This window comes from Scaptodrosophila lebanonensis, unplaced genomic scaffold (assembly GCF_003285725.1).
Source record: "Scaptodrosophila lebanonensis strain 11010-0011.00,11010-0021.00 unplaced genomic scaffold, SlebRS2 tig00000096-arrow-pilon, whole genome shotgun sequence".
Classification (NCBI taxonomy): Eukaryota; Metazoa; Arthropoda; class Insecta; order Diptera; family Drosophilidae; genus Scaptodrosophila; species Scaptodrosophila lebanonensis.
The window spans coordinates 4,180,206-4,204,385 of record NW_022060567.1 but is presented as its reverse complement, the minus strand read 5'-3'; the positions used below and the strand labels follow the sequence as shown (position 1 = coordinate 4,204,385).

Below are 24,180 nucleotides of genomic sequence, written 5' to 3'. Positions count from 1 at the left end.
ATGTGAGTTTTTATTTTATTGTTTATAATCGTTATAAAATCCAATGCCAATTTAGACAGAGGAACCATGAGGAAATCATTTAATTTATTTAGTGTTGTGTATACTTTTTTCATAAATAAAAATAAAAAATCAAAGTGCATCGCAGACAGCTAAAAATATATGCGATAATAATTTCATAAACAAAAACAAGAAAGGAATGCTAAAGTCGAGCAGGCTCAACTCTTAAATACCCTGTACCACCCCACAAAAAAGTAATTTAATTAATTTAATTAAATTAATTAATTAATTTAATTTAATTAATTAATTTAATTTAATTAATTAACTAAATTAATTTAATTAATTAACTAAATATTCCATGCATGCATAGATACATTTACATTTACATCAGAATCGTGCCTTATGCGTGTTTGTGTACTGTACATATGTATGTATGTGTGCATTGGGCCTGGTTATATGGCTATAACTTTCTTTCCAATCATTCTATCATAATGAAACTTGGTATACGGATATACAATTACTAACTGGATGTGTCTACCAAATTTCAGTTCAAAATTCAAAGAATTACGGGAGTTATAGAAAATCGTTAATAGGGGGGGAGTGGGGGGGTGGATCAGAAAAAATGAACAAACTCGTCCTTTCTCGGTCTCAGGAGAATCTGTATACCAAGTTTGGTTATTCTAGCTCTTATACTTTCGGAGATCCTTGCGTTCATACAGACAGACAGACAGACAGACAGACGGACAGACGGACAGACGGACAGACGGACATGGCTATATCGACTCGGCTTGTCATGCTGATCAAGAATATATATACTTTGTGGGGTCTACCAAGCCTCCTTCTGTGTGTTCCATGTGCACTCGCACAAAACTAATATACCCTTGTACCCTTTGGGTACAGGGTATAAAAATAATGTAAAACGTTATTTATAGACGTTATTGTACAGCTTTTTCGTAGGCTTTCTTATCTTTTAAGTTGTGACTATGTTATATTAATCATATTTGAATTTTAAATCTTAATATATATATAAAATGTTAATACTTATATATTGTTATTGAATAAATCGACAGATCCACTTGTTGATTTAAATAAATAAATAAACTATTTATTTATTATTAAAAAAAAAAAAAAAAAAAAACTTTCTGCGCTAGTGAGGCCCAGTGTGCCGCCACTACAGCTTTTACTGCTGCTGATGCTGCCAGACTATGTAGTTGCTGGCGCATGTGCAAAGCTCAGCTCAGTCAAGCAGCACGTTTTGCGAAGCGAACAGCTTTAAGTCGCGATCTCTGAGCAGCACTCTCCCTGCGCGCTCACACAAATGTGTGTTTGGGTTTATTTGGCGGGGGCGGGTTTTGAAGTGTTCTTTGCTGTTGCTGTTACTGTTGCTGCTTCTGCTGCCCCCAAAGTGGCTTTTTGTTGATATGTAATCAGAAGCGCGTCGCTTTTCTGACGAATTCAGTGGGCCAGTCAGTCAGTCAGTTTGTCGAGTCGATTTGTGGAGCTTGCCAGCACGCTTTTTTGTTGTTATTATTATTTTTTGTATTTTTTTATATGTGAAGAATTGTGTTATTTGCTGTTATTGGCATTTATTTTCTTTCTTCTTTTGTTGTATTCTGCCAGTGTTTCTTTGGTTTTTGTTATTCTGCATTTGTGTGCGAATGCGTGCACATACATACATACATATGTACATACGTGCATATATACAAATGTTTGTATGCCTTATGCGCTCTCTTTTTTAATTCTGCCGCGCCACCGCCGTCGTCGTCGTCGTCACCACAGCTTGTCTGCCAGCAACAACAGTCAGAACCGCAGCCACCGTCAGAGTAGCACATTTTGTTCTGCTTCTTTTCCCGTTTTGTTGTTCTGTTCTTCTGTTGTTTTGCTCTTCCAGTCGTTGTTGTCGCCGTGGCCATCGTCTTACGGTTTCTTACTGGGAAAGGAAGCCAATTGTGATATAATTTGTTAAGTATTTATTTATTAATGTATTTAATGCACAAAAGCGGCAACTGCAGGCGCATATACACGAGTTAAGCGATTCGGTTTTTACGTTTGTTGGCACTGGCTCCCACCCACGCGCGCGCTCTCACTCTCTCCCTTCTTAGCTGCCACTGTTACCGCCACCGCCGTCCCGCCGCCCCGCAGCCCGCTCTCTCACTACCAAGTCGTTTGTTTGTTCGCTCACGGAACGCCACGCTCTCTTAATTCGAAGTGTCTGCTCAGCGCTCTGTTGTTGTTATTCTTTTGACTGAGGCCGCCACAATAGCCGCACTAGCGTCAGCTTCAGCCCCAGTCCCAGCCCCCAATAACAGACACCACAACAAACAACGAAATGGTATACTCTACCAACATATTGCTGGGCATTGTGACTATACTAACCGCAGTATTCATTTGGTCACGTCGGACCTATGTCTACTGGCAGCGAAGGCGCGTCAAGTTCGTGCAGCCTACCCATATATTGGGAAATCTGAAGAAGGTCCTTAAACTGGAGGAGTCATTTGCCCTGCAACTGCGTCGTTTCTACTTCGACGACAGTTTTCGCAATGAAGCCGTCGTGGGCATTTATTTGTTCCATCAGCCGGCGCTGCTCATTCGGGATCTGGAATTAGTGCGGACGGTGCTCGTCGAGGATTTCGTGAGTTTCTCGAACCGCTTCGCCAAATGCGATTTGCGGCACGACAAAATGGGAGCTCTCAATTTGTTCTTTGCCAAGAATCCGGAGTGGCGTGAGATACGAACACGGCTCTCTCCGGCATTTACGGGCGCCAAAATCAAGCAAATGTTCTCTCTCATGGAGGAGGTATGTATATGTATGTGCATACATAGGTGAAAATATTCAAGATGATATCGATATTCCCGTCTAGACTGATTGTTAATGTGACTTATCTTTGTGCAAAAAAAAGAAGGAACTATTAACTAAAAAGTGCACAAATAGCGTTAATGTCGACATCATCTTCGTCTTAATCTGAAAAACAATGAATCGTTGAAAAGGTCTCGATCTACTATTAATATTCGCTCCCATCTACAGATTGGCTGTGATCTGGAATGGTACTTAAAGCGTCTTATGCGTGACATGCGTCGAGGGGAGGCAGGCACGGGGGTCGTTGTCCACATTAAGGATGTTTGCGACCTCTACAACACCGACATGATAGCTAGCATTGCGTTCGGCCTCCGATCATATAGTCTTCGAAACACGCAATCGGAAATTGGATCGCATTGTCAGGACATATTTATGCCGAATATGCGGCGCATAATTGACTTCTTTGTGATCTTTTTTCTGCCAAAATTTGTGCCTCTGCTACGCTCTAAGCTATTTACGGAGGCACACGCCGAGTTCCTGCGGCGCGTCATTCTGCTTGTGATTGAGGAACGCGAACGGTCCGGCGATTTACGCAATGATCTCATTGAAATGCTGCTAACACTGAAGAAGGAGGCCGATCTGCAACAGGATAAGACCCATTTCACACATCAGCAGGACTTTCTGGCCGCCCAGGCGGCATCCTTCGAGGTGGCAGGCATTGAAACCTGTGCAGCAACGATGTCCTTTGCTCTCTACGAGCTCGCGAAGCAGCCCCTGATGCAGGCACGCCTTCGGCGAGAAATACGACAGGCCTTCGCGGCGGCGGGCCCCAGCGAGGGTCTCTGCTACGAGCGCATCATGAACATGCAGTATTTGGACATGGTTGTGGATGAGACGTTGCGAAAGTATCCGATAGTGCCGTTACTCGAACGCGAATGCACGCCCATAAATAAGAAACGCTTCTATTCCCTGCGACCACATGTGGAATGCTATGCCAGACGTGGCATGCCAGTTTTTATATCCAATCTGGCCATACATCATGATCCCAAGGTGAGCGAGAGGGTCTCCAATGTCTATATCTCCCATCCCATATCTCCCATATCCATCCATTTGCAGTACTGGCCGGACCCGGAACGTTTCGACCCCGAACGCTTCTCGGCCGAGAACAAGCTGCGGCAGACGCCCATGTCGTATCTGCCTTTCGGAGCCGGTCCACATAATTGCATTGGCATGCTCATAGGCCAGCTGCAAATCAAACTGGGACTCATATACTTTCTGCGTCAGCATCGGGTGGAGTTCTGCGAGAAGACTGTCGAGCGCATCACCTTCGATTCGAAATTTGCGCTGCTCTCTAGTGAGCATAGCATCTACTTGAAGGTCGTTGACTGCTTATAGCCACATATACATATGTACATATGTATATACATACGAGTATGTAGTATATACTATGCACTATGCGTATGCATACATATGTACATCGGTATGTTTGTATGTATGCATGTGTGCATGTATGTATGTACATCTATGCACTCACTCATGTCCATAGGTCACCCACAGCAGCCACGCCCACGCCCATGCCCATTCACACGCAAACACACACACACACACTCCAACACATTCACCGAGAGAGAACGCAGGGGGGAGAGAGAGAGAGAGGGGGAGCAAGAGAGAGAGAGGGAGAGACACGCATGTAAATATTGTACTTTCGGCAATTATCAGAAATAAATTTTTTTTTCAATGTACTTTTGTTCTTCATTTACGCGCGCCCCTCTATTTGTTTTTTTTATTATTATGTCATTGCTTTCAATAATTAGTTTCTTGTTTCTTCGACTGCTTTTGTTGTTGTTGCTGTTGTCGTTTTTTTTTTTTTGTATTGTTAATATAGCTCGCTTGTCTTGTCTTGACATTCTTTTTAGCCGCTTTTGCCCGATAGCTTATCAACGAGAACTCTCGCTCTCGGTGGCCTGATCGCCTGCGTCATCATTGGAGCTTTGTGAGCCTCAGGAGGGTATGCGGGGGCGGTTGTTGCTGCCATACAGATGTATGTATGTACGTGTGTGTGTATAGGTGTGACATACCGGCAGCAAAGTTCAAAATCAATCGTCGGTTATAAAAACAAAAACACTTGACGCCGCTTTCTGCTGTCTCATGCTGATTAGTCGAGAACTTATAAATAATGTGGATGTAGCCGAGTTGCTCGCCGACTGATCTGACGGGTTGGCTGCCTAAATACTCGCGCATATGTATGTACATATATACATATGTATGTATGTAGCTGCCTCCTGGGTTGCTTGAATCATCGCTCGCCGTGTGGTCAAAAGTTTTGCGAAGCGATAACAACAAATTTTAGGGACCGGACGGGGCGAGCGGAAGCCGCGACCGTGAGAATGAATAGTGACACGGATTAGGGAACATTTCGCAGATAAAACATTTGGCATTGAGCCAAGCCAATCATTCTGGCCAACTATTAAATGCCTATTAAATACTCGAACAACTTTGGTCGAAGTGGACCTGGCCCGACCTACTTCTATGCTAATCACAAATATGTACATATGTATATACGAGTGTGCATACTTTATGGCGATGCTTTTACAAACAACATTCGCACAAGCCTTGAATAGAGAAAGAGAGAGAGAGAGAGAGTGACGGTGATGTAAAAATACAGTGAACCCTCCCTTGGCCGGACACTCAGCTTCGGCCAACTTTTGTTTTTATTTCATTTATTGCTTATTTTCATTGTGTTTTCTAATAAGGCGATTGACTTTATTCAATATAAAGAATCAGTTATGATTTATGTAAGTACTTCCATAAACCAATCATAAATAAAAAAAATAGATGTATGTAATATATATTTATATAAACATCAATATTTTGAACCTTGTTGCAACTTTTTCCCTTAAAACCCAATTTGGTGCTTGGCTTCGACCATAGCAACAAAAACCTGATATTCACTAACTACTGCAAATTATTATAAAATAATATAATAATAGTCTTTAGCGAATGGAATCATTCTTGAGCTAAGTAACACATTTAATTTATTTAGCAAGTTGTCACAGTTAGTCCAAGCACTAATTTTATAATTGTGTAATATTAAAATAACTAAATCATTAAAAAGCGGAAGTTCTCGGATAGCTTGTTAAAATCTTGTAGTCGATCGCATAATTAGAAATAAAGGGAACATGAAAAATGCGGATGATTAAACTTAATTACAATTAAAGTATTTTGCATGCATTTGAAACGTCCATTAAGAGGAGTCCAGCTTCCAGCTAAGAGAGGCTTTTCTAAGAATTATAGAAATGTGAGACAATAGTGTCCGTATCCGGTCAAGAGATGCGAACTTGCCCCAAAAACTGCACCAAGACGAATGTTATAGAAAAAGTGTCCGCCTAAGAGGAGTGTCCGGATAAAAGAGCTGTCCATTAAGGGAGTCTTCACTGCACACATACGAGGTCTGTTCAAAAGAAAATGTGAAGTTTGCTCACTGTTTCGATTACAATGCGTGGTGCATCAAGAGTTCTTACCAAGAGGTCGTACGTTTAATAGGGAATACTAGAAGGTAGGTGTATGTAGGTCTGTTCAAAAGATAGAGAAATTTTGAATTCCTTTGAAAATCATTTATTTATTCATCTATCCATTTCGCTTAACGCTCAAGGCTTGTAGCGTTCGTTCATGGAAATGCTTCGAAGCTTATTGGAGCAGCCTAGCTCTTCATCATATACTTAGAGTAGTAGTACGAGTATTTTTGTTGTTTTGAGGCAGCTCACACCCTTCCTAGATCCGGACAGGAGTGTCGCTATGTCGGCAAAACAAAAGGCGTTGGAAAACGCCGAAGCCGTAAAGGGTTGCGCAGTGAATTCCGTGGAAAATGCAATGATTTTTCTCAGCTCAGCTCGGCTCGGATCGGATCGGCTCAGCTCGTTTTTGTTTTTTGGTTTTTGGTTGTTTTTATTAGACCGCGAAAAATCAACAGCAACGGCTGGCAAACCGTTGACTGTGAATAGTGGCCAGCGGCAAGGGGCAAGCGGCAAGGGTGGTCGATTGGCCGAGCCGTTGGTCGGTGGCTTAGGATGTTGTGCCGTAAAGGATGTTGCGTGTGCGTGGCTCAGATCGGCACTTGGCCCTGTGCTAAAAGGGTTTACAGCAATGTAATAAAGCAAGAAGCAGAAGAACAATCAGGCCTGCTCAAATAATGCAATGTTTGCCCAATACCAATACCAACAATAACAACAACACCAACAACGAGAATAACAACAAAAATAGTAAAAATAAGAAAATTGTTTTGTGGGTCATGTAAATGAAATAAAAGCGAAAAATTTGTTTGCGGCATTTGTTCACGTGAATGGAAACGAAAGAGTTGGCCAGAGACGAAGCCAAGCCTTTGGCCTGGCCTCTGGCTTCTTGGAATCATTTGCGCCTCTATTTGCCATGTACAGCTAATTTACATAAACCTATGTAAATACAAGTACATACATACTATACATACTACAAGTATATAGTAGATGCCTGAATATTGTGTGGTGAGGGAGGAGAAGGAGCGGAGCTGAGGAGCTCATTTACAGCTGTTGCGCAGCTCACATGGCAGGGCCCGGTTGAGGGCAGGCATTAAGACATAATTAGCCCCTTTTCCTACGAACTCGAGCGCTCCCACGAACGAACGCGGACGCGAATGCGCATGCGCATGCGCACACGCACAACCGTACTCTGTACGCGATGCTCGGCGACCCACGCACGTGTTGTTGTGCACTTGTCGTGTTGTTGTTGTTGCTGTTGTTGTTGTTGGTGCGCTGGCAGCCAAGCTGTTGACTTCGGCGTGTTCCTCGGCCCGACAGTTGCTGTTGTTACGGTTCACCATGACCAACACCAACAACAACAACAACAACAGCAACAGCGACAGCAACAATTATGGCAACGCCGCCGCCAAGCGGTCAGAGCTGTTGGCCAAAAACACAATTCTATTGTCTTTTCGATTTCCTGAGTCCGGGCACTCTTCTTTTTTATAGCTGTATCGCTCATTTCCCACATGTCGCGGCTTTCGGTGCGACTGCGACTGCGACTCCCTTGCACTAGCCCTTGCCGCTTGAGCCAATGACACTTTCGGCCATTCGATCAGTCAGCCACGTAAATGTTTCGGCTAAAACAGCTAAACAGTGTGACAGCCTGTTTTGAACGCATCTTGGCGGAACCAATTTAATGAGTCCAATTTGCCGCAGCAAGTTCAATCCTCGAATGTGCATTGGCGGCACTTGAAATATTGTTGTTGCTGTTGTTGCTGTTGCTGTTGTTGCTGTTGCTGTTGTTTTAGTTGCTGCTGCAGCGGAAGTTGCCAGTCATTGCGTTTCGTTGCCCAACAAACTAATTAAGGCTGTCAAATTTTTAATAGCCCCATGGCGAATGGAGTGCGCCCGCCTTACAATATGTTTATTAATACCCGATAATATGTCCAATTACTACCAATGCACAGGACAATACAATTTGTTGCAGCTCCCTCAGGAAGTGAGCGGCAAATAAATGGGTATGTGGGTATGTACAGGACGAGCAACGTCCCTTCTCCTGCCCTCAACCACTCTAAAGACTGGAGAGACGACTCTCAACATTGTCTTTATCCCTAGCAGAGTCCAAAATCAAAGGCCCAATTCATACGAAGATAAAATATATGCAGGCACAACATTTTCAATTGTCCAGCTTCAACAAAAGGCAGTATAAGTATAGAGAGTTTTTGGAGGAGTAGTCATGATGGATTGAACGACTTAGTCTTTATCGATACTACCATGGATTCAACTTTGAACTGTCCATTTGAAACCGAGCGCCAATCAATTGGGCTAAGCAATATTTCAATTTTATCAGCCATGAATACGGCTGTGGTTCTTAAAACGCCTCCCGAATCACCGGATCTTAATCTTATTGAACATTTGCTATTTGAAAATTCAATTAGGTCCGGTTCTGTCATGATAAAACCATAAAAGTCTTAAATTAGCTTTAAGTATGTGTGCGACAAATGGACGAATAACTCAATATCACACCCACCTATATCGATGATTCTTTTTTTTTCTTATTGAAAGGGATATGCTTCAAGGGTACTTTGATGAAACTCTAGTTAGGTTCTTCAACGGAGGTCGTTCTCAATTCGACTCTATTTTTTTTATAATTATTGAACTTTCGACTAGGTGAACAGATTTTGATGATTCTTCTGACATGAGAAAACTACCTTAAGCATACCCCATTTAGTCCAAATAGCTGAAAATTCTATTCCTGAACAGGATGCTGCTACTTCAGAATCGCACTCGAAACGCTAAGTCGCTTTAAATGACAAAAACAAAAACATTCACTGCTCTAGTTATGAAGTCGGGTTTTTTGTTGTTGTTAAAACTTTACTTGCTTTCAGTTATTCATTTAAACAAATATAATTTAGAGATACTTTTCAAATAACAAACAAAAAGTTCATAATTAGCGAGTTAATTTGATGAATTGAAATAAATAGTGAATTAAAACGCGGCAAAACATTCAGGCTCGGAGATGTCTGAAAGCCCATAGTAATTTAAAAAAATAATCGTAAATGCGTAAGCTTTTAAAACAAAACAAAAAATTGATGGTATATTAAATAAAATAAAGGCATTGTGACGGCCATGTCGTTCATTAATGCTCTACTGCAAGCATTTAGGTTCGGAGATGTCTGAGAGCCCATGCTCAGTTAAAATAAAAGAAAGTAGGGTAAGTCTTTGTAAAAAAATAAGAAACTAAAGTAACCAAAAATTTCCATAATTACTCATGAAGAGAACCATTGCCAATTAAAAACTCTAGAAAAAAACGTATTTCTTGAAATAAATAAAAAAAAATCATTTGTAAAATTAAAATAAAATAAAAAGGATTGGAGCTCCTGTTGCGGTGAGCTCCGGCGCCCGAATGACTGAAATTATAAACCGGCATTTCCCAAGTCAACTTTCTCTTTCTGCTTTTGATTCTATTTCAGTGTTAAATAGCAGAGTTGCACAACGCGGTGTGTGAGTGTTGTAAAACGAGATGGTAAGACGTTAAGTTTTTTGGAACTGTCACTCTTATTCCTTTTTAGTTTTTATCAGTCTATATTTTAAAGTGGGCTCTGCTTTCTGGCGATCTGCTTATCTTAGGACTATGTCCGCTTTTCTTCGAAGGCCTTACGCTCTCGCAATCGCATTTCTTTAAGGATAAAATGTTAATGCTATCGGCCTACATGGGACTACAAATGAAAGGAAATAGCTTTGCTGCATGTTTGAACGTGTACTTGTAGTAGAAGAACATACTGCCGATGGAGTCGTAATTAAGAAAATGCGTTTATAGAAACCTCCGAGTTGCTGAAATATCTAAACATCTGGCACCAGAACTTCAAATACAAATACAAGTACTCCATAAAAGTGCTAAAAATGTAATAGAAAGCTATGTAGACCCTCAAAGTTTCTTACTTTGAATTTTGAATGAAATACAGCTCTTCGTCAGCAACTTGTTCATAAACTAAAATCCTTGGAAATATCAAAACTGCTTGCTATGTATTGGTTTGAGATGCGTTTTGCTAATTTCCGATTCAAAAAAAAATATATTGAAATATGTAGACTTAATTAAAAGGATTACAAAAATGTGTATATATTTATTAACTATATTCTATTTCTCTTTCGACATTGTGTTCATTTCCAGAAAGGCTTATAAAGGGACTACCAAATAGCACGTATGTATGTACAAAAATGTATGTATGTACATATGTATATATGTTAGTGATAATCAGAGTAAGCAATTTCTAGAATTAAGGGCTGTACAATTTTGGGTTTTCGATTAAATTATGCAACTAATTAATTATATTAGTTTCCCAATTTCGTAGGACATCGAAGGCTGTAAAAAAACATTTCAAAGAAAAATAATTCTTTAGAACTTGCCCAATAATTGGCATTCTGTATCTGTATCTGAAAGGAGCAAGTTTGTGCTTTGGAATCTTTGGAATTATGGTCAGTATTGAGTGCAGTAGTGGGAGGGGAAAGCATTCAATGATCAATTCAATCAATCAATCAATTCGTGTCGCCAGGGTTCAGGTCTCGTGGGTACAGGGTATAAAACGGATTTAATAAATGAATGATTTAATAAATGTTGCTTTCTGGACACACTGTGTATATGCATATAACTTTCATTATCGACTTGTTTTAATCAATTTTAAGATTTAGTTTTTGTCCACCTACTATTTGGATATAGTGTGCTTATTAGTCACAACATGCTGTTCACCATTTTGGGGCTGCTTTTCAGCAAATGGAAACAAAAAACATGCGCCTATAAAAAACGCTATTAAAGTTATTTCTATTGTTTCGTTTGCTAACTTGGATGGATTGATGCTTCGAAAATGTATCGGAGCTGTTTATCCATGTACGTCCCCAGTCCGTTGCAGTCCCACTCCAACAGTATCGGCATCTTTGCAACTTACTTGTAGTGCAGGCGCTTTTCATGTGGTGGGCAGACGGGACGGACGACATCTGGGCGCCACTTTGATGTGCCTGTCAAAGATTTACAACCATGTCCAAGTGAGTGCAAGAATTTTATGAGCAGCCGTTGCAATTTCCCGCTCCCAGTACAGATTATTGTTGCGAGCGTGACAAACACTTGTTCCACAATCACGCACACTCACGCAGCAAAACTTGTTACACCAAACTCACGTTTGTAATACCTCGATGGAGAATCTGGCGATGAACTCCAAACGCGATGTTCGTCCAATTTCTAACAACGAGTTTGTATTCATTTTGCTTTAAAAATGATTAAGAAACCTTAAAAAATATTGGGAAACTGTTTCGGCAATGATACTCTAAGGAAAACGGCCATTAACGAGTGTCATTAATGCTTTAGAAAGGATCGTGAGTCCAAATTGGCAGGCCATTGACGTCGTAAATGGATGAAAACATCAATAAAGTGTTAGGAAAATTGAACAATAACGGCAAACTTACCATAAGAGAACTTGCAGAGGTCTTGGACAATTGCTTGTGGATCCATTTGAGCCTGAATTTCATACAGAAAAGGGACCGCCAAAGACATGATTGTTAACCAAGAACGAAACGAATACTATCCAATTCACTTTCTTGCGATTTTTTCAGTTATATAGAGTCTAAAAACCACTACGGGGAACACGTTTTAGCAGCCGAAAGGAGGTAATAGAAAAATCGAAAGCCGAACAGAGTTCCAGAAATTTTTCGAGAGCTGGATGCGAGTACTTTGAAGGCAAGAATATCACTTTTTATGAAAATACTTCTATGTTGAATTTTCTGAATATATTCTGGGAACTTTTTCATCAAGATAGTATGTTGAGTCCGACCAATGCAATAAATAATACAGCTGTCATAAAAACAGTATACTATATACATATGTAATGTATAAAGTCAAATCGTCTTTCTTTGTAAAGATACTGGATTAAGAGTGCATATCGATAATGTCGTTGTTATACCTGATGATGTTGCATTACCCGTGAGTGCGTAGATAAGTGGTGTGGAAACAGTGAATGGTTAGAGCTTCGTTGCTGACCAAGTTTTCAATTGGTATGAGATAGTTTTCTTAGATCAAACATAAAATCCACTTCCTTAAAAATTTTAAATGCCATATTTGGCAACTGCCCAACCACCACTTTAAAAATTGCAATTCCAGTAAGCGCTCTTTTCAAAGATTTCTTTCGCTCTGATGTAGCCAGAATCATTCGCCTCCGCCTGGAATACTCCACTCACTTAACCCATAATCATTTATTTCCCAAACCATCAGCCCCATTTTGCAGTCTGTGGAATACCAACACCTCACACTTAAGGCTAAATCTCCCGACTTCATTCCCAACCCTGAACTCTGTACGAACCTCACTTTTACGACGATAAAGATAATATTCAATTACTTTTCAAATTTTTAAAAGATGCTAATGTTGATGACTTATATTTGACATTAAAAAAGCTCTTAAGTATTTATTTATTTACACATCTTCTGCCAAGCTATTTATATGCAATTATTATATTTAATTAACAGAATTTAACAGAATTAGCTGTACTTCTAAATAATTTATTAAAATTTATCATCACTGCTACTTCCGTTTTAATCTTGAAAACTTGAAATTCTCAAAAAACTCATTCATAATCAAACATTTGCACTCCTAACTATTTTATTTGCTATGTAATATTGTTAAGTTAATCTTGTTTTATTTACTTATACATACGAGTATTAGCTTGGGCTTCTTTCTACTGCTCGTATGTAGATTTAGTTAAGAGTTCTCTTTAAATAAATAAAAAAATCAACAACAGAGCTTAAAATAAATGATAATTGTATCATTTTTTATTTTTTTTTTATTTTTGTTTTTAATTTTTTGGAATATATTTCAAAAATTGTGCGATGTTTGATATTTCAAATATTTCACTTTTCCTATACGTTCGCTTAGTCTGTCACGATCGCACACAGCTCTAAGCAGGATGCACACATACAGACACACACACATACACAGACACACGCACACTCGCCGAACTGCATGTCGCAACAATTTCGCACATTATGCGCATATTTTCGAGGTACAGAAACGAGGTATGGAAACCGCGAACGGGGCAGCTGAGGAGAAGGGAAAGCGGAAAAAACAAACACAAAGATCTCTCCTCATTTTCCTCAGCATCATCAATGAACGAATGAATGGCATCAGTGTCTGGGCAAGTTTATCTTGTCGTCTATTTAATGCGCTTAAGCAGGAGCAATAGAATAAAGACAAGATATTGACTGAACCATCTTGGAGTTCAATGGTTGTGTGCCTATGTGTGTGTGTGTGTGTGTGTGCGTGTGTGTGGGATGTAAATGTAATCGAAGAAGCCTGCCGCTTCTTATCTGTGCAGCACAATCAGTGGCATTAATATGCGTATCTGCGAGACTCGTAGCTCGTTGTACAAGTAGCTGCACTTCCGTTTGCCGCCCTTTTCGCCTTCCCTTGCACACTTCCTTCCACACTTCTTGGCCCATTCACTCGCTCTCCGTGCACACTCTTTGCATACCTGTCGCGCTTGTCGTTTGTCGCTTGTCGCTTGTCGTGAGCCATAAAGCTGCCAAAATCACTGGCCAGCAGTAACAAGGCGAACATAAAAAACGTATTACTTGTGTGTTTTGGGAGTTATGGGAGCGGATCATCATCAGCATCATCACCAGAGTGGCTGCCATCAGCATCCCAAAGGAAGTTCCAATTTGCTACGTCAATGAACCGTATTGCAGAGGCCTGGCACTGGCCCTCTCCCTGGCCCTGTCCCTGGCCTGGCTTTGGCCGTGGCCCTGATTTTCCCATCAAGTGCTTCTTTGGCCTGTTAGCGCAGGACTTGCATGAATGTTTCCTGCCCAACCCCTGATACTTGTTCCTCTGTTGTGCCCCTCCCCTACCACTATAACGGTGTTGAGTGCCTGCTGTCAACTGAAATTATTTCAGCCATCTGCTGGAAGCGCCTTCCACATCCCTGAAATGAATTCATTAAACAATTCAAATACTTGTATATAATTTACAAAATTCTTACACAAAATACATTATTTATTTCAATAGGAAACTTTCTAAAATAGCTATTTTTTGGTGAAAGTATTTAAAGAGACGTTGGTTTTTAAACCAGCGTGTTATTTGGTATTGAAATCAATTACATTTAACAATTTGTTTGGGAAGTCCGCCGAGTCCCTAGTTGCAGCCAGATTTCAATGAAAATAATAATTTTCATAGCTCTTTGAGGGCCATTAACAAAAACTACATACTTTGTTTAAATGCTTTTTATAGCCTGTACCCAAAGGGTGAAAGGCTATACTAGTTTTGTGCGCATGTATGTAACACACAGAAGGAGGCGTGGCAGACCCCACAAAGTATATATATTCTTGATCAGGATGAGAAGCCGAGTCGATATAGCCTTGTCCGTCCGTCCGTCTGTCCGTCTGTCCGTCTGTCTGTCCGTCTGTCCGTCTGTCCGTATGAACGCAAGGATCTCAGAAAGTATAAGAGCTAGAATAACCAAACTTGGTTTCCATATTCTCCTAAGACCGAGAAAGTACGAGTTTGAGTTTTTTTTCGATGCACCCCCCCACTCCCCCGCAATTCGTGTTTTTTCTTATAACTTCCGTAATTCTCGGAATTTTGAAATCAATTTTAGGTACATCCAGTTAGTACTAATGTGTCCGTGTGCCAAATTTCATCATGATAGGTCAATTCTGAAGAAAGTTATAGCCATAAGTAAAATCGCTGCTCATGCGCTGCCTCTGTCGGCAGCGCTGCCCGCAGCTGTTGTTGTTGTTGCTGCTTTGGTTCAACTTTGTGCTGCATACATACACGCATATAAACACGCATAGGTACGTAATGTAAATGTATGCTGTTAAAACTAAACATAAACATATATTCTAATTTAATTTAATTAATTAATTCATTAATTTTTTTTAATAATTTAATTTTTTTTTTAAATTTTTTTTTTTTAATTTTTCTTTTTTTGTGGAGAGTACAGGCTATTTTACTGTCGGGCTTGCTCGACTGTAGCGTTCTATCTTGTTTTCGAATAAAAATTAACAGTTGTCGACGATTTTGCGATTTAAAAATGATATTGTGAGATCGTAGCCTCAATTAAAAATAAATGAATAAAATAAATAAATACATAAAGTTCAAGCATACAGCTCCTTGAAAAGTTACCTTGAAATCAATTGTAATATTTGCAAGAGGTGTACTCTTGATGACCAAATATTTGGATCAGAAAGGGCTTTTCAGGAACTATAAGCCTAATTTCAAAGAAACAATATTCAGATCTTTTCGATCGTAATAACTGCGGTTACAAAGCTAGCGGCGAACGATCGGATCAAAAATGGTTAAAATTAGCATTGTTTGTATATTTGAAAAATTTGGTATTTATAGCTTTTTTTGTGGATATCACTAGATCATTTAGCTGTCAGGATCGATAAGATATGACGATCATTACCAAAAACGTTTTTCGTTTATTACGATAATTTCTATAACTTTTTAATGTATGGCTTTAAAAACTCCTCAAAACCGGTGCACTATATTTTATTATAGTTGTCATAGGAACTTTGTATACAATAATCGCATCCAAACTGATTGATTCAAGATGTGTATACCTCTTCCTACATTCTTATGGATAGATTTGGGTGGGGTATTTCAATTCTCAATTTTGTGCGATCGATTCTATCCAAGTGGATTGCACATATTACATGAAAAGAACTCTCGGTATGGAAGTGTGTACATTTTTAAAAAGTTGTAATACTGTTTAACATATCAGATCCCATGGATCATTAGACTTATGTTTCTCAGATAAAGAAGTATATAAACATGTTTTTCCTTAAAAATAAAAGTACTATGAGAAAAACGAACAAATTAAACGTAATTCTCAATTTGCTGTACTAATGATAATGATAATGATTCGAAAAATATGACACATAACTTTAAAATGGCTTAAACTTTAAGTTCTGTGAATTTGATAAATAACAATAAAAGTTCTTAGTTTTTCCATGAATTTGTTTAATTCTTGTGTTAATTTTAAGATTATTTTAATAGTTTATATGGTCAGTTATAACCGTTAGATTATTCTCTTTTAGAGTTGATGGATTGATTTCATCGTGGTATGGATATCACCATATCCTAGGGGCCTACCGATAAATTGTAATTTGTAATAATTATGCATTGAAAAATATGTGTTCTTCTGTTCCCATATAGAATGTATATTTAACCGACTTCAAAAAAGGAGGAGATTATCAATTCGTCTGTATTTTTATTTATATTAGTTACCTCAGCACATTCAACTGGGTGAACCGATTCCGATGATTCTTCTTCCATTTGAAAGCTGGTGCTTCCAGAATGGTCCAGTTCTGACAATGGCATCCATGAGAAAACTACCTTAAACATACCTCAATTAGTCCAAATAGCTGAAAATTCTATTGCTACAAAGGATGCTGTTATTTCAGAATCGCACTCGAAACATTAAGTCACTTCAAATGGCAAAATAAAATAATGCCCGCACCCTGTCGGATTCGTTATTAGATATTTTTGTCATTTTTATAGGCTTTTTTTATTTATTAAGTTTTATTTAGTTTCTCTATTGTATAGATTTAGATTTAGATAAATAAATATAAAAAAATAGCAAAATATAAATAACATAAAAATATATAAAAAACATTAAAAAAATACATTCATTGCACTAAATCTGATGTCGGTTTTTTGTTTGTTAAAATGTAACTTATTTTCTTGAATATACAAAAAGTTATATAATTATTATTATTTTTTTTATTGTCAAGCCTAGTGGTATGTCAGAGTTTTGGATGAGTTGAAAACTCCCCATTGCGTGTTTTTGCTCTTAGCCCTCTTTTTCGCAGTCGCCCTTCTTGGCACAACAGGCCTGGTGTTGTTCTTGGTACAAATTGTATGTTTACATTAAATGTATAAATTATGCAGCAGTTTATTTTTGTGTCATAAATTTACTTTGATTTTGTGTGCTGAGTGAAGTGGCTCTCTCCCTCTCTCTCTCTCGCTCTCTCTTTCGGTCGTTTGGTGGGCCGACGCGTCGGCATAAAATATGTCAAGTCAGACACTCAGAAGCTGACAAGGTTAATGTCTCAATCGAACACAAATCCGCACTCACACACTCCCGAAACATATCACAATGCGCGCGTGTGTGTGTGTGTGTTTTTTTTTTTTATCAATTTAATTTTGTATGCATTTGAATTGTAGTTGATATTGTTGCTGTTGCTGTTGTTGTTGTTGTTGTCATGCCAACGATTTTCTACGATTTTCATGGTTGCCCATTTATCCCATAATGATTATGTCTGTTTTGGGTCATTTGCGTTTGGCGCGTTCGCATTCGCACTCCTCATTCGCATTCTCATTCGCATTCGTATTTGTATTTGTATTCGTGTTCACCGACGCGTCGGGGGTTGGCAGCGACAGCGGCCCTTAACGGCAGTTACTATTTTGGATTTTTATTTCTATTTTTCTTCGGCTAACCACCGAAACCCACCCTGCTGCCGCTGACGGGAAAAGCAAAAGATGGCCCATGTTGACAGTTATGTGTTGATGACAATGTCGACGCTGCCCCTGTGCTGAGTACCTACCTATGGGCAGCATCGTGCCCCTGACACTCCAGCTCTCCGCCACGCTTGTCATTTCCAAGGCTGAGGTGTCTACTTAGTCGTGTTAGGCGTCGGCAAAACCGACTGAGTCCATGTTGCCCCTGATAACGGCGACAAGGCAAGTGGTTCGGAGTGGCACATTGGGAATTTTCATATGAAAATCTTCGCGTGCATTCCAATTACTATAATGCTGATTTATAGGCATACGTTTTTCAAATCGATCAAAGCCATACCCGCCTACTAATGCAGCCACTCAATGCCTTTTGACGACAAAATGAAAGATTGCAAAACGATTAGCTTTCATTTCGACATTTCGATCATTTCCAGGCGTTGTAGACACTACTAACTAATTAATTATTAACCCAAATACTTAACTCAATCGAAACCACTCAATTCCTTTTGATGACAAAATGAAAAATTGGACAACGATTAGCTTTCATTTCGACATTTCGATTAACCCAAATACTTAACTCAATCGAAGGCAAGGACCAGTTTTCCTTACTCTTCTTCTGACATAACCTATTTAGCTCTTCATTTGAATTAAGTTTTCTCCTTTTCTTGCCATTCTTTTTAGTTTGTTAGATCTATAATGTCTCTGACAATATTTGGCTCTAATGCGGGGCAAAGCTGGCATCCTGTCGGCTTTTTGGTGCTTTCTTATCTTTTAAGTGAAAATTATAACGTATTTTTAATTAATACTATATATGTATTTTATTGCAATCTTTATCGACAGCTCATATTTGTTGGTGTAATTCTAACAACATGAAATAGAAAATATTAAAAATGTAAAATAGGGTATTTAGAGGGAAGTTATTCGGAGAAATGTTGGATGGTATTAAAGGTTACAAAACAGTGATGTAAATTTCTTGTCTCTCAATTCATTATTTAAGTATTTTAATTTTAATTTGTTTTCTTCTATCTTTTATTGCTGTATCTTTTCATCTACACTTCTGTTTTGATAGGTTTAATAACGTATCTGACTACTTTCTGCTGTGAATCGGGGCATAGCTGGCCGTTTGGCAAATAAAATTCCCCCACCGTGTCGGAGTCGTTATTAGATATTTTTGTCATATTTATAGGCTTTTTTATTTCTTTAGTTTTACTTATTTTCAGTTCTCTATTGTATTGTACATCGACTGCACTGTTTGTCGATGGAAATAAATAAATAAATAAATATATAAATATGTGGTAAGCCCATGGTTCAAATTCAAAAGTTTGGAAAAAAATTATTATTTGTCTAAAAAAAGGCTTTGTGAGGTATTTCTTGACCATTTGTATAGCCATGTGTTAAAGACGTTTCATTATTTTTTAGTCTAGAATACTTGAGCTCTTCAGATGGATTTTTTCTCCAAACTATTAGTTGATGGAACTGATTCAGCCATATTTGGCGATACATTTTCTCAATATCTGTTCCAGAGAAGAAACAAAAGCAATGATTAAAGCTACGTTTAAAATACTTGCAGTCATAAATTTTGGAAGTGTATAAACAATTTACAGCACAATTAGTTAAACAAATAAATAAATAAAAACAAATAAAATCGACCAATCCTTCCGAATTGCATTAAATATCTAGAAGAGCCGAAACATCTTATCGCCAGATTTGATCCACTTCTGACAATATATATACAGGAGCAGCAGTTCAGATAGAGAGGGCTGTACAGGTGTCTTAAATGCTAAGGAACATAGCTTACATTATTCTCATAAAAATTACCAACGTACTCGAACTATATTCCCTTTATAATACAACTCCACATCATTGATGGCAGACACTATAATTGATAAAAGGGCAAACTTTCATTTATAACTAAACATTAAAGTTCTTGGCTCATCTGATCAGAGAAAGAAAGGAACCGCTTAACACTACTTAGGTAAATAAGGATGTACGTGAATATGGGCTATATCCTGTGAAAAATCAGTTTTGCAAGAAACAAGAAACCAAGAAATAGAGGTATACTAACATTCAAAACGTTGCGACCAATAGGAACATATCTAATACACCTATCCAATATATATGTATATATGCAGACTGCAAGCTGGAGAGTCTACATTTATGAAAAACAAAAAATCAAAAGCGCTTGGATAGTCTTTGTAAACCAAATTCTTGTATGCATTTCTTCCCAAAATAAACTCATTAATATAATACTTAAGTAAACCTGATTGATTTTTGAATGGGGCTTTAGCCTAGATCTCTAGATGTTTTATGTTTTTACGAACAAGCAATACAATTTTTGATCTGCTGAAAAATTTGTTAAAGGAAACCGATTTCGGTACAATTTGAAACAAAAGAAAGATTAGAGAATTAAATAAAGTGTACAAAGTTTCCATTTAGCTTTGGAATTGGGGGCACTATTGATGAAATTCTGTAGAGGGGGAGACGGGAAAGAATCCAAAAAGTCAAATAAACTAGAGTTGCCTGATGATAAGAAGAGTCTGCGTACAAAGTTTGGTCAATGTGGGCTCAACAGTTTCCGAAAACAGGCGTTCATCCAGACAGACGAACAAGCGAACTTGGCTATATGGATGCGTCTTATCATGCTGATTAGGAATGGTGATGTTTCCATAATCCTAATTACCCTTTCTACCCTTTGGGTGCAGGGTATAAGCATCTTGGAACCCAGTTGTATACATGTATTTCGAAAGCGAATGGTTACAATGGATGATCAATGCTTTCTAGTGAGCTATGTATGGAGAAATAAAGTTCTTGTTTGAACACACAATGAATGGTAGACTTTTTGGTGGCCCCTTATCCCTCGTAGTAGGCTTTGAATCAAAATTCTTTTCTCCTGACAAGTGTCGGGGCATTGACTATACTTTTCATTCTCATTTTAGTAAGGCAGAGAAAAACACGTGGTGCCAAATTTTAAGTGCATTTTAAAGAAATCTTTCAAAATTATTAGTAAGTTTTCGTTCAATTTAGGCGCTCTTTTGGTAACAAATTGAAACAGCTGAGCAATTAGTATGGCTTCTATGGGAAAGAGGACGCTACTAGTACGTCGATTGATAAACCTGCAAGGCAGTAAGTGTGAACATTTATTTCGTTGTCGTTATTGGTTCGACTCTAACCAGTTGTGGTCCGCAGTGCTGTGGCGAGCAGAAGCTACGCGGTCGGGTTGTCTGCCAAATTTTCCATATCCGAGCCAGATTAATTTGTCGCGCCATCAGATGGTTAAGGCGCGTCCAGCGCCCGTTATCTACAATAATGCCATGAAGGAGTTGCCAGTGAAGCGCGCGAAGGCGAAGCTGATCAAAATGAAGGCGGCGCTGTCGCAGGGCGTGTCGACGTCCGTGGACAAGGAGGAGGAGGAGGATCTTGGACAGGACAAAGCCTCAGAGCAGTTGAAAAATAATGCCAGGAAGGAAGAAGATGGTGCGGAAAAGCAGAAATTACTGCAACAACAGCAGCAGCAACAGCAGCAGCAGCAGGAACAGCTCGAGCTGCAGAAACAGCAGCTCCGCCAGCAACAACTGCAGCAACTATTGCAGCAACAGCTGCAGGTGCAACAGGAGCAAGTGCAGATGCAGCTCCAGCAACAGCTCCTGAAGCAGCAACAATTTGAGCAGCTGCAACGCGAGCAACAGCAGCAGGAGGAGCTGCAAGTGCAGCAGCACCAGCAACAGCGGCAGCAACAGCTACAGTTGCAGCAGCAGCAGCATGTGCAACAGGAGCGCCAGCAGCGTCTGCAGCAAAATCTTCAACAGCAGCGACAGCAGCACGAACGGCAACAAAGGCTGCAGCAACAGCGTCAGGAGCAGCTACAACAGCAACGGCAACAGCAGTACGAGCACTTGAAACAGCAACAGCAGCAATTACAGCAGTTGCAGCAACAGCAACTGCAACACCAACTGCAATTGCAGCAACATCAGTTTGAGGAGCAACAGCAAAAGCTGCAGCTGCAACAGGAGCAGCAACCGCGTCATCAGCAGCCGTCTCGTAACCGGTACAAGAGCATCCTGGCCAGGAAGCAGCTGAAGTCCAAGGCCATGGCCATTGCAGTGGGTGCCGTCAAGGATAAGAAGGACGATCAGAACAAGCAACAGCAGCCTCTTCAGCAGCAGAAGCAGCAGCAACAGCAACAACAACAACAGCAACAGCAGCCCGAAGAAGCCGTTTACGCTGCCAGCGAGTTGCACCAAAAGGGGAAGCGTAAGTTCCAATTCGGTCAGCCCAAGTTCATTCCGTACAAGGCCCAGGGCTTGAAGGATATGAAGTCGCTGATCTTTTATTCTCGTGATCAGTATGAGAGCCCGGAGCAGTCCGCAAAACACAAGCCACACAAGCACTACCGCCCCTTCAATGTCATGGGCGGGGTTCCAAATCCGACCGACTTTGCCAGCTACCTCAATTATACGGACTATATCAGTGACTATGGCAACGGTGGCAACAGCAACAACTTCGGTGCCAATGCAAGTGGTGGTAGCAGCAAGGACAATACGGCTGTTGGCGAGAAGCTAAGTGCTATAGACGAGCTGCACAGGCAGCGCGCGGCCGAGCTGGACGCTCAGAGAGCGATGAGAATGAACAAGGAGTCGGCCATTCACAAGATCTGGAATAGTGCCAACAGCCTGGCTGGCAACTTCAACTTCAACAGCAACGGCGGCAATGCCGGCGGTGTCAGCAGCAACTTCGACAGTTGCAACATGAACATGAACATTGTCAGCAACAAGAAGTACCAGCAGCAGCAGCAGCAGCAGCAACAGCAGCAACAACAACAAACCATGAACACCGACAGCGATGACGATGACAATGACGACGACGATGACGACAACGAGGCCGATAACAGCAGCAATCGCGGCCACTGAGTCGATATTGGCTGTCTGTTGGTAACCCCAAATGAGGAAGAACTTCCCATTGTAGATAGATTCTTGATTTGTTAGCAATATGTGTAATAAAGGCTTTTGTATTTGGACACGTGAACTGAATTAAGTGTCCTTTTGTTTCGGCTCTCTTCACCTTCAAAGAAATCCCCTCATGGAATTCAACAACTATTCGGAAATTTATGAGGCAACAGTTCTAAGAGGCTTCTTGGCCCTTGTTCACTGACTAGAACTACACTTCAAATCAAATACAATATCTCTAAAACAACCCAGAAACTATTTTATTGAAACACACGTATCTTTAGAGATTATAAAAAGGTACATCTTTAATCTAGACAAATCAGTTCTTTGGAACTTCTTGCCCTCGGGTTTCTGAGGACAACTACTCTTCAAATCTAACTATGGGTTATATTTAAAATAACCCAGAAACCATTTTAATGAAACGTCTACAACATATTTCCATACCTGGTTTTCAGTTTTCATTTTACTTTTCATATTTATTTATTACTTTTATTAACATTTTCATGTGTATAAGCTACTTAAATTAATTAAGCTATAGCAACAAGGGATTTACGCTTATGGAGGCGTATTAGTTATAAATATTGATTCGATTTAAGCTTATGAAGGTCTAAGAGAGATAGAAACATTGATGAGTTATCAAATAAATTATATATTTTGGTGGCCTGCAGGAGTGCTATTATTTTTGGGAGGTTGGTAGCTGCTGTTGTTTGGTTTATTGGCGGGTTAAGGTATTTGGGTCTTTCTCTTTAAAATCGACGTTTAAAATAAGAAGAATATTTCAGTTTGGTGGCAATTAAGCTCACTAGCAAATTATGCAGAGTTCTCTTCATCGTAAGTAGTTCATGCTGGTTTATTGTAAGTTATAATCCTATTTATAAGAACCATACTTGTATATAAAATCTTATAGATAGATTTTTTTAAGAACTATACAATATCTATGTATAAGAACTATATACTTGGAACTATCCGCTGGTGTATTTCCTTTAGCAAGTCTCCTTTTGTGTTATTTATTCTGCTCACAATTGCTCCTCTGAAAAGTATTTCATTCAAAAGTATATCCCGAGAATGTTGTTTATGCTGGAGCGATTCCTATATTTGATAAGCCTTATCTTTATTTTAATGTTTTCTCACTCGTACATTAATTAAATGAAATGAAAATAAAAAAGTTTTTTTTAATGAAAGAAAATGAAAGATACGGGCTAAGTATAAGAAATTCACATAACATTAGTACTCTACCATGGTGATGGTGATTGGAAAATAAATGCATTGAAGAATTATTGCCATTTGTAATGTAAGTCGTCTGCGTTTTCCGTTGTTGGTGTTCTTGGAGCGCAGGACTTCACTTCACAGGCTCTTCCACCTCTCTCTTCCGCTTCCTAAGCATCAATAGTTCCTGCCTCCATCGCATACAGCTGATTTGAAAGGGTAATACGAGTATCTGAGTGTTCTTA

General features: G+C 39.4%; 2 protein-coding genes across 2 annotated transcripts; both read left to right on the top strand.

The window, feature by feature from the left end:
* The first annotated feature begins 1,334 nt into the window (after positions 1–1,334).
* On the top strand, positions 1,335–4,462 carry LOC115627702 (probable cytochrome P450 6v1). Its single transcript, XM_030523445.1, has 3 exons — positions 1,335–2,794; positions 3,023–3,844; positions 3,911–4,462. The coding sequence occupies exons 1-3, from the start codon at positions 2,327–2,329 to the stop codon at positions 4,187–4,189; spliced, it is 1,569 nt and encodes a 522-aa protein (XP_030379305.1). The 5' UTR covers positions 1,335–2,326; the 3' UTR covers positions 4,190–4,462.
* A 16,293-nt stretch (positions 4,463–20,755) lies between these two features.
* LOC115627547 (putative mediator of RNA polymerase II transcription subunit 26) lies at positions 20,756–22,808 on the top strand. The gene is made up of 2 exons (XM_030523262.1): positions 20,756–20,909; positions 20,973–22,808. Exons 1-2 carry the CDS (start codon positions 20,852–20,854, stop codon positions 22,691–22,693), a joined length of 1,779 nt encoding a protein of 592 aa, XP_030379122.1. The 5' UTR covers positions 20,756–20,851; the 3' UTR covers positions 22,694–22,808.
* The last annotated feature ends 1,372 nt before the right edge of the window (positions 22,809–24,180 follow it).

Bases quoted from the DNA above. Each gene is read 5' to 3' on its own strand.
- LOC115627702 (XM_030523445.1), top strand. From the start codon at position 2,327: ATGGTATACTCTACCAACATATTGCTGGGCATTGTGACTATACTAACC. The intron at 2,795-3,022 runs GTATGTATATGT...TCCCATCTACAG, and splicing joins TGTTCTCTCTCATGGAGGAG to ATTGGCTGTGATCTGGAATG. The intron at 3,845-3,910 runs GTGAGCGAGAGG...ATCCATTTGCAG, and splicing joins CCATACATCATGATCCCAAG to TACTGGCCGGACCCGGAACG.
- LOC115627547 (XM_030523262.1), top strand. From the start codon at position 20,852: ATGGCTTCTATGGGAAAGAGGACGCTACTAGTACGTCGATTGATAAAC. The intron at 20,910-20,972 runs GTAAGTGTGAAC...TGTGGTCCGCAG, and splicing joins ATTGATAAACCTGCAAGGCA to TGCTGTGGCGAGCAGAAGCT.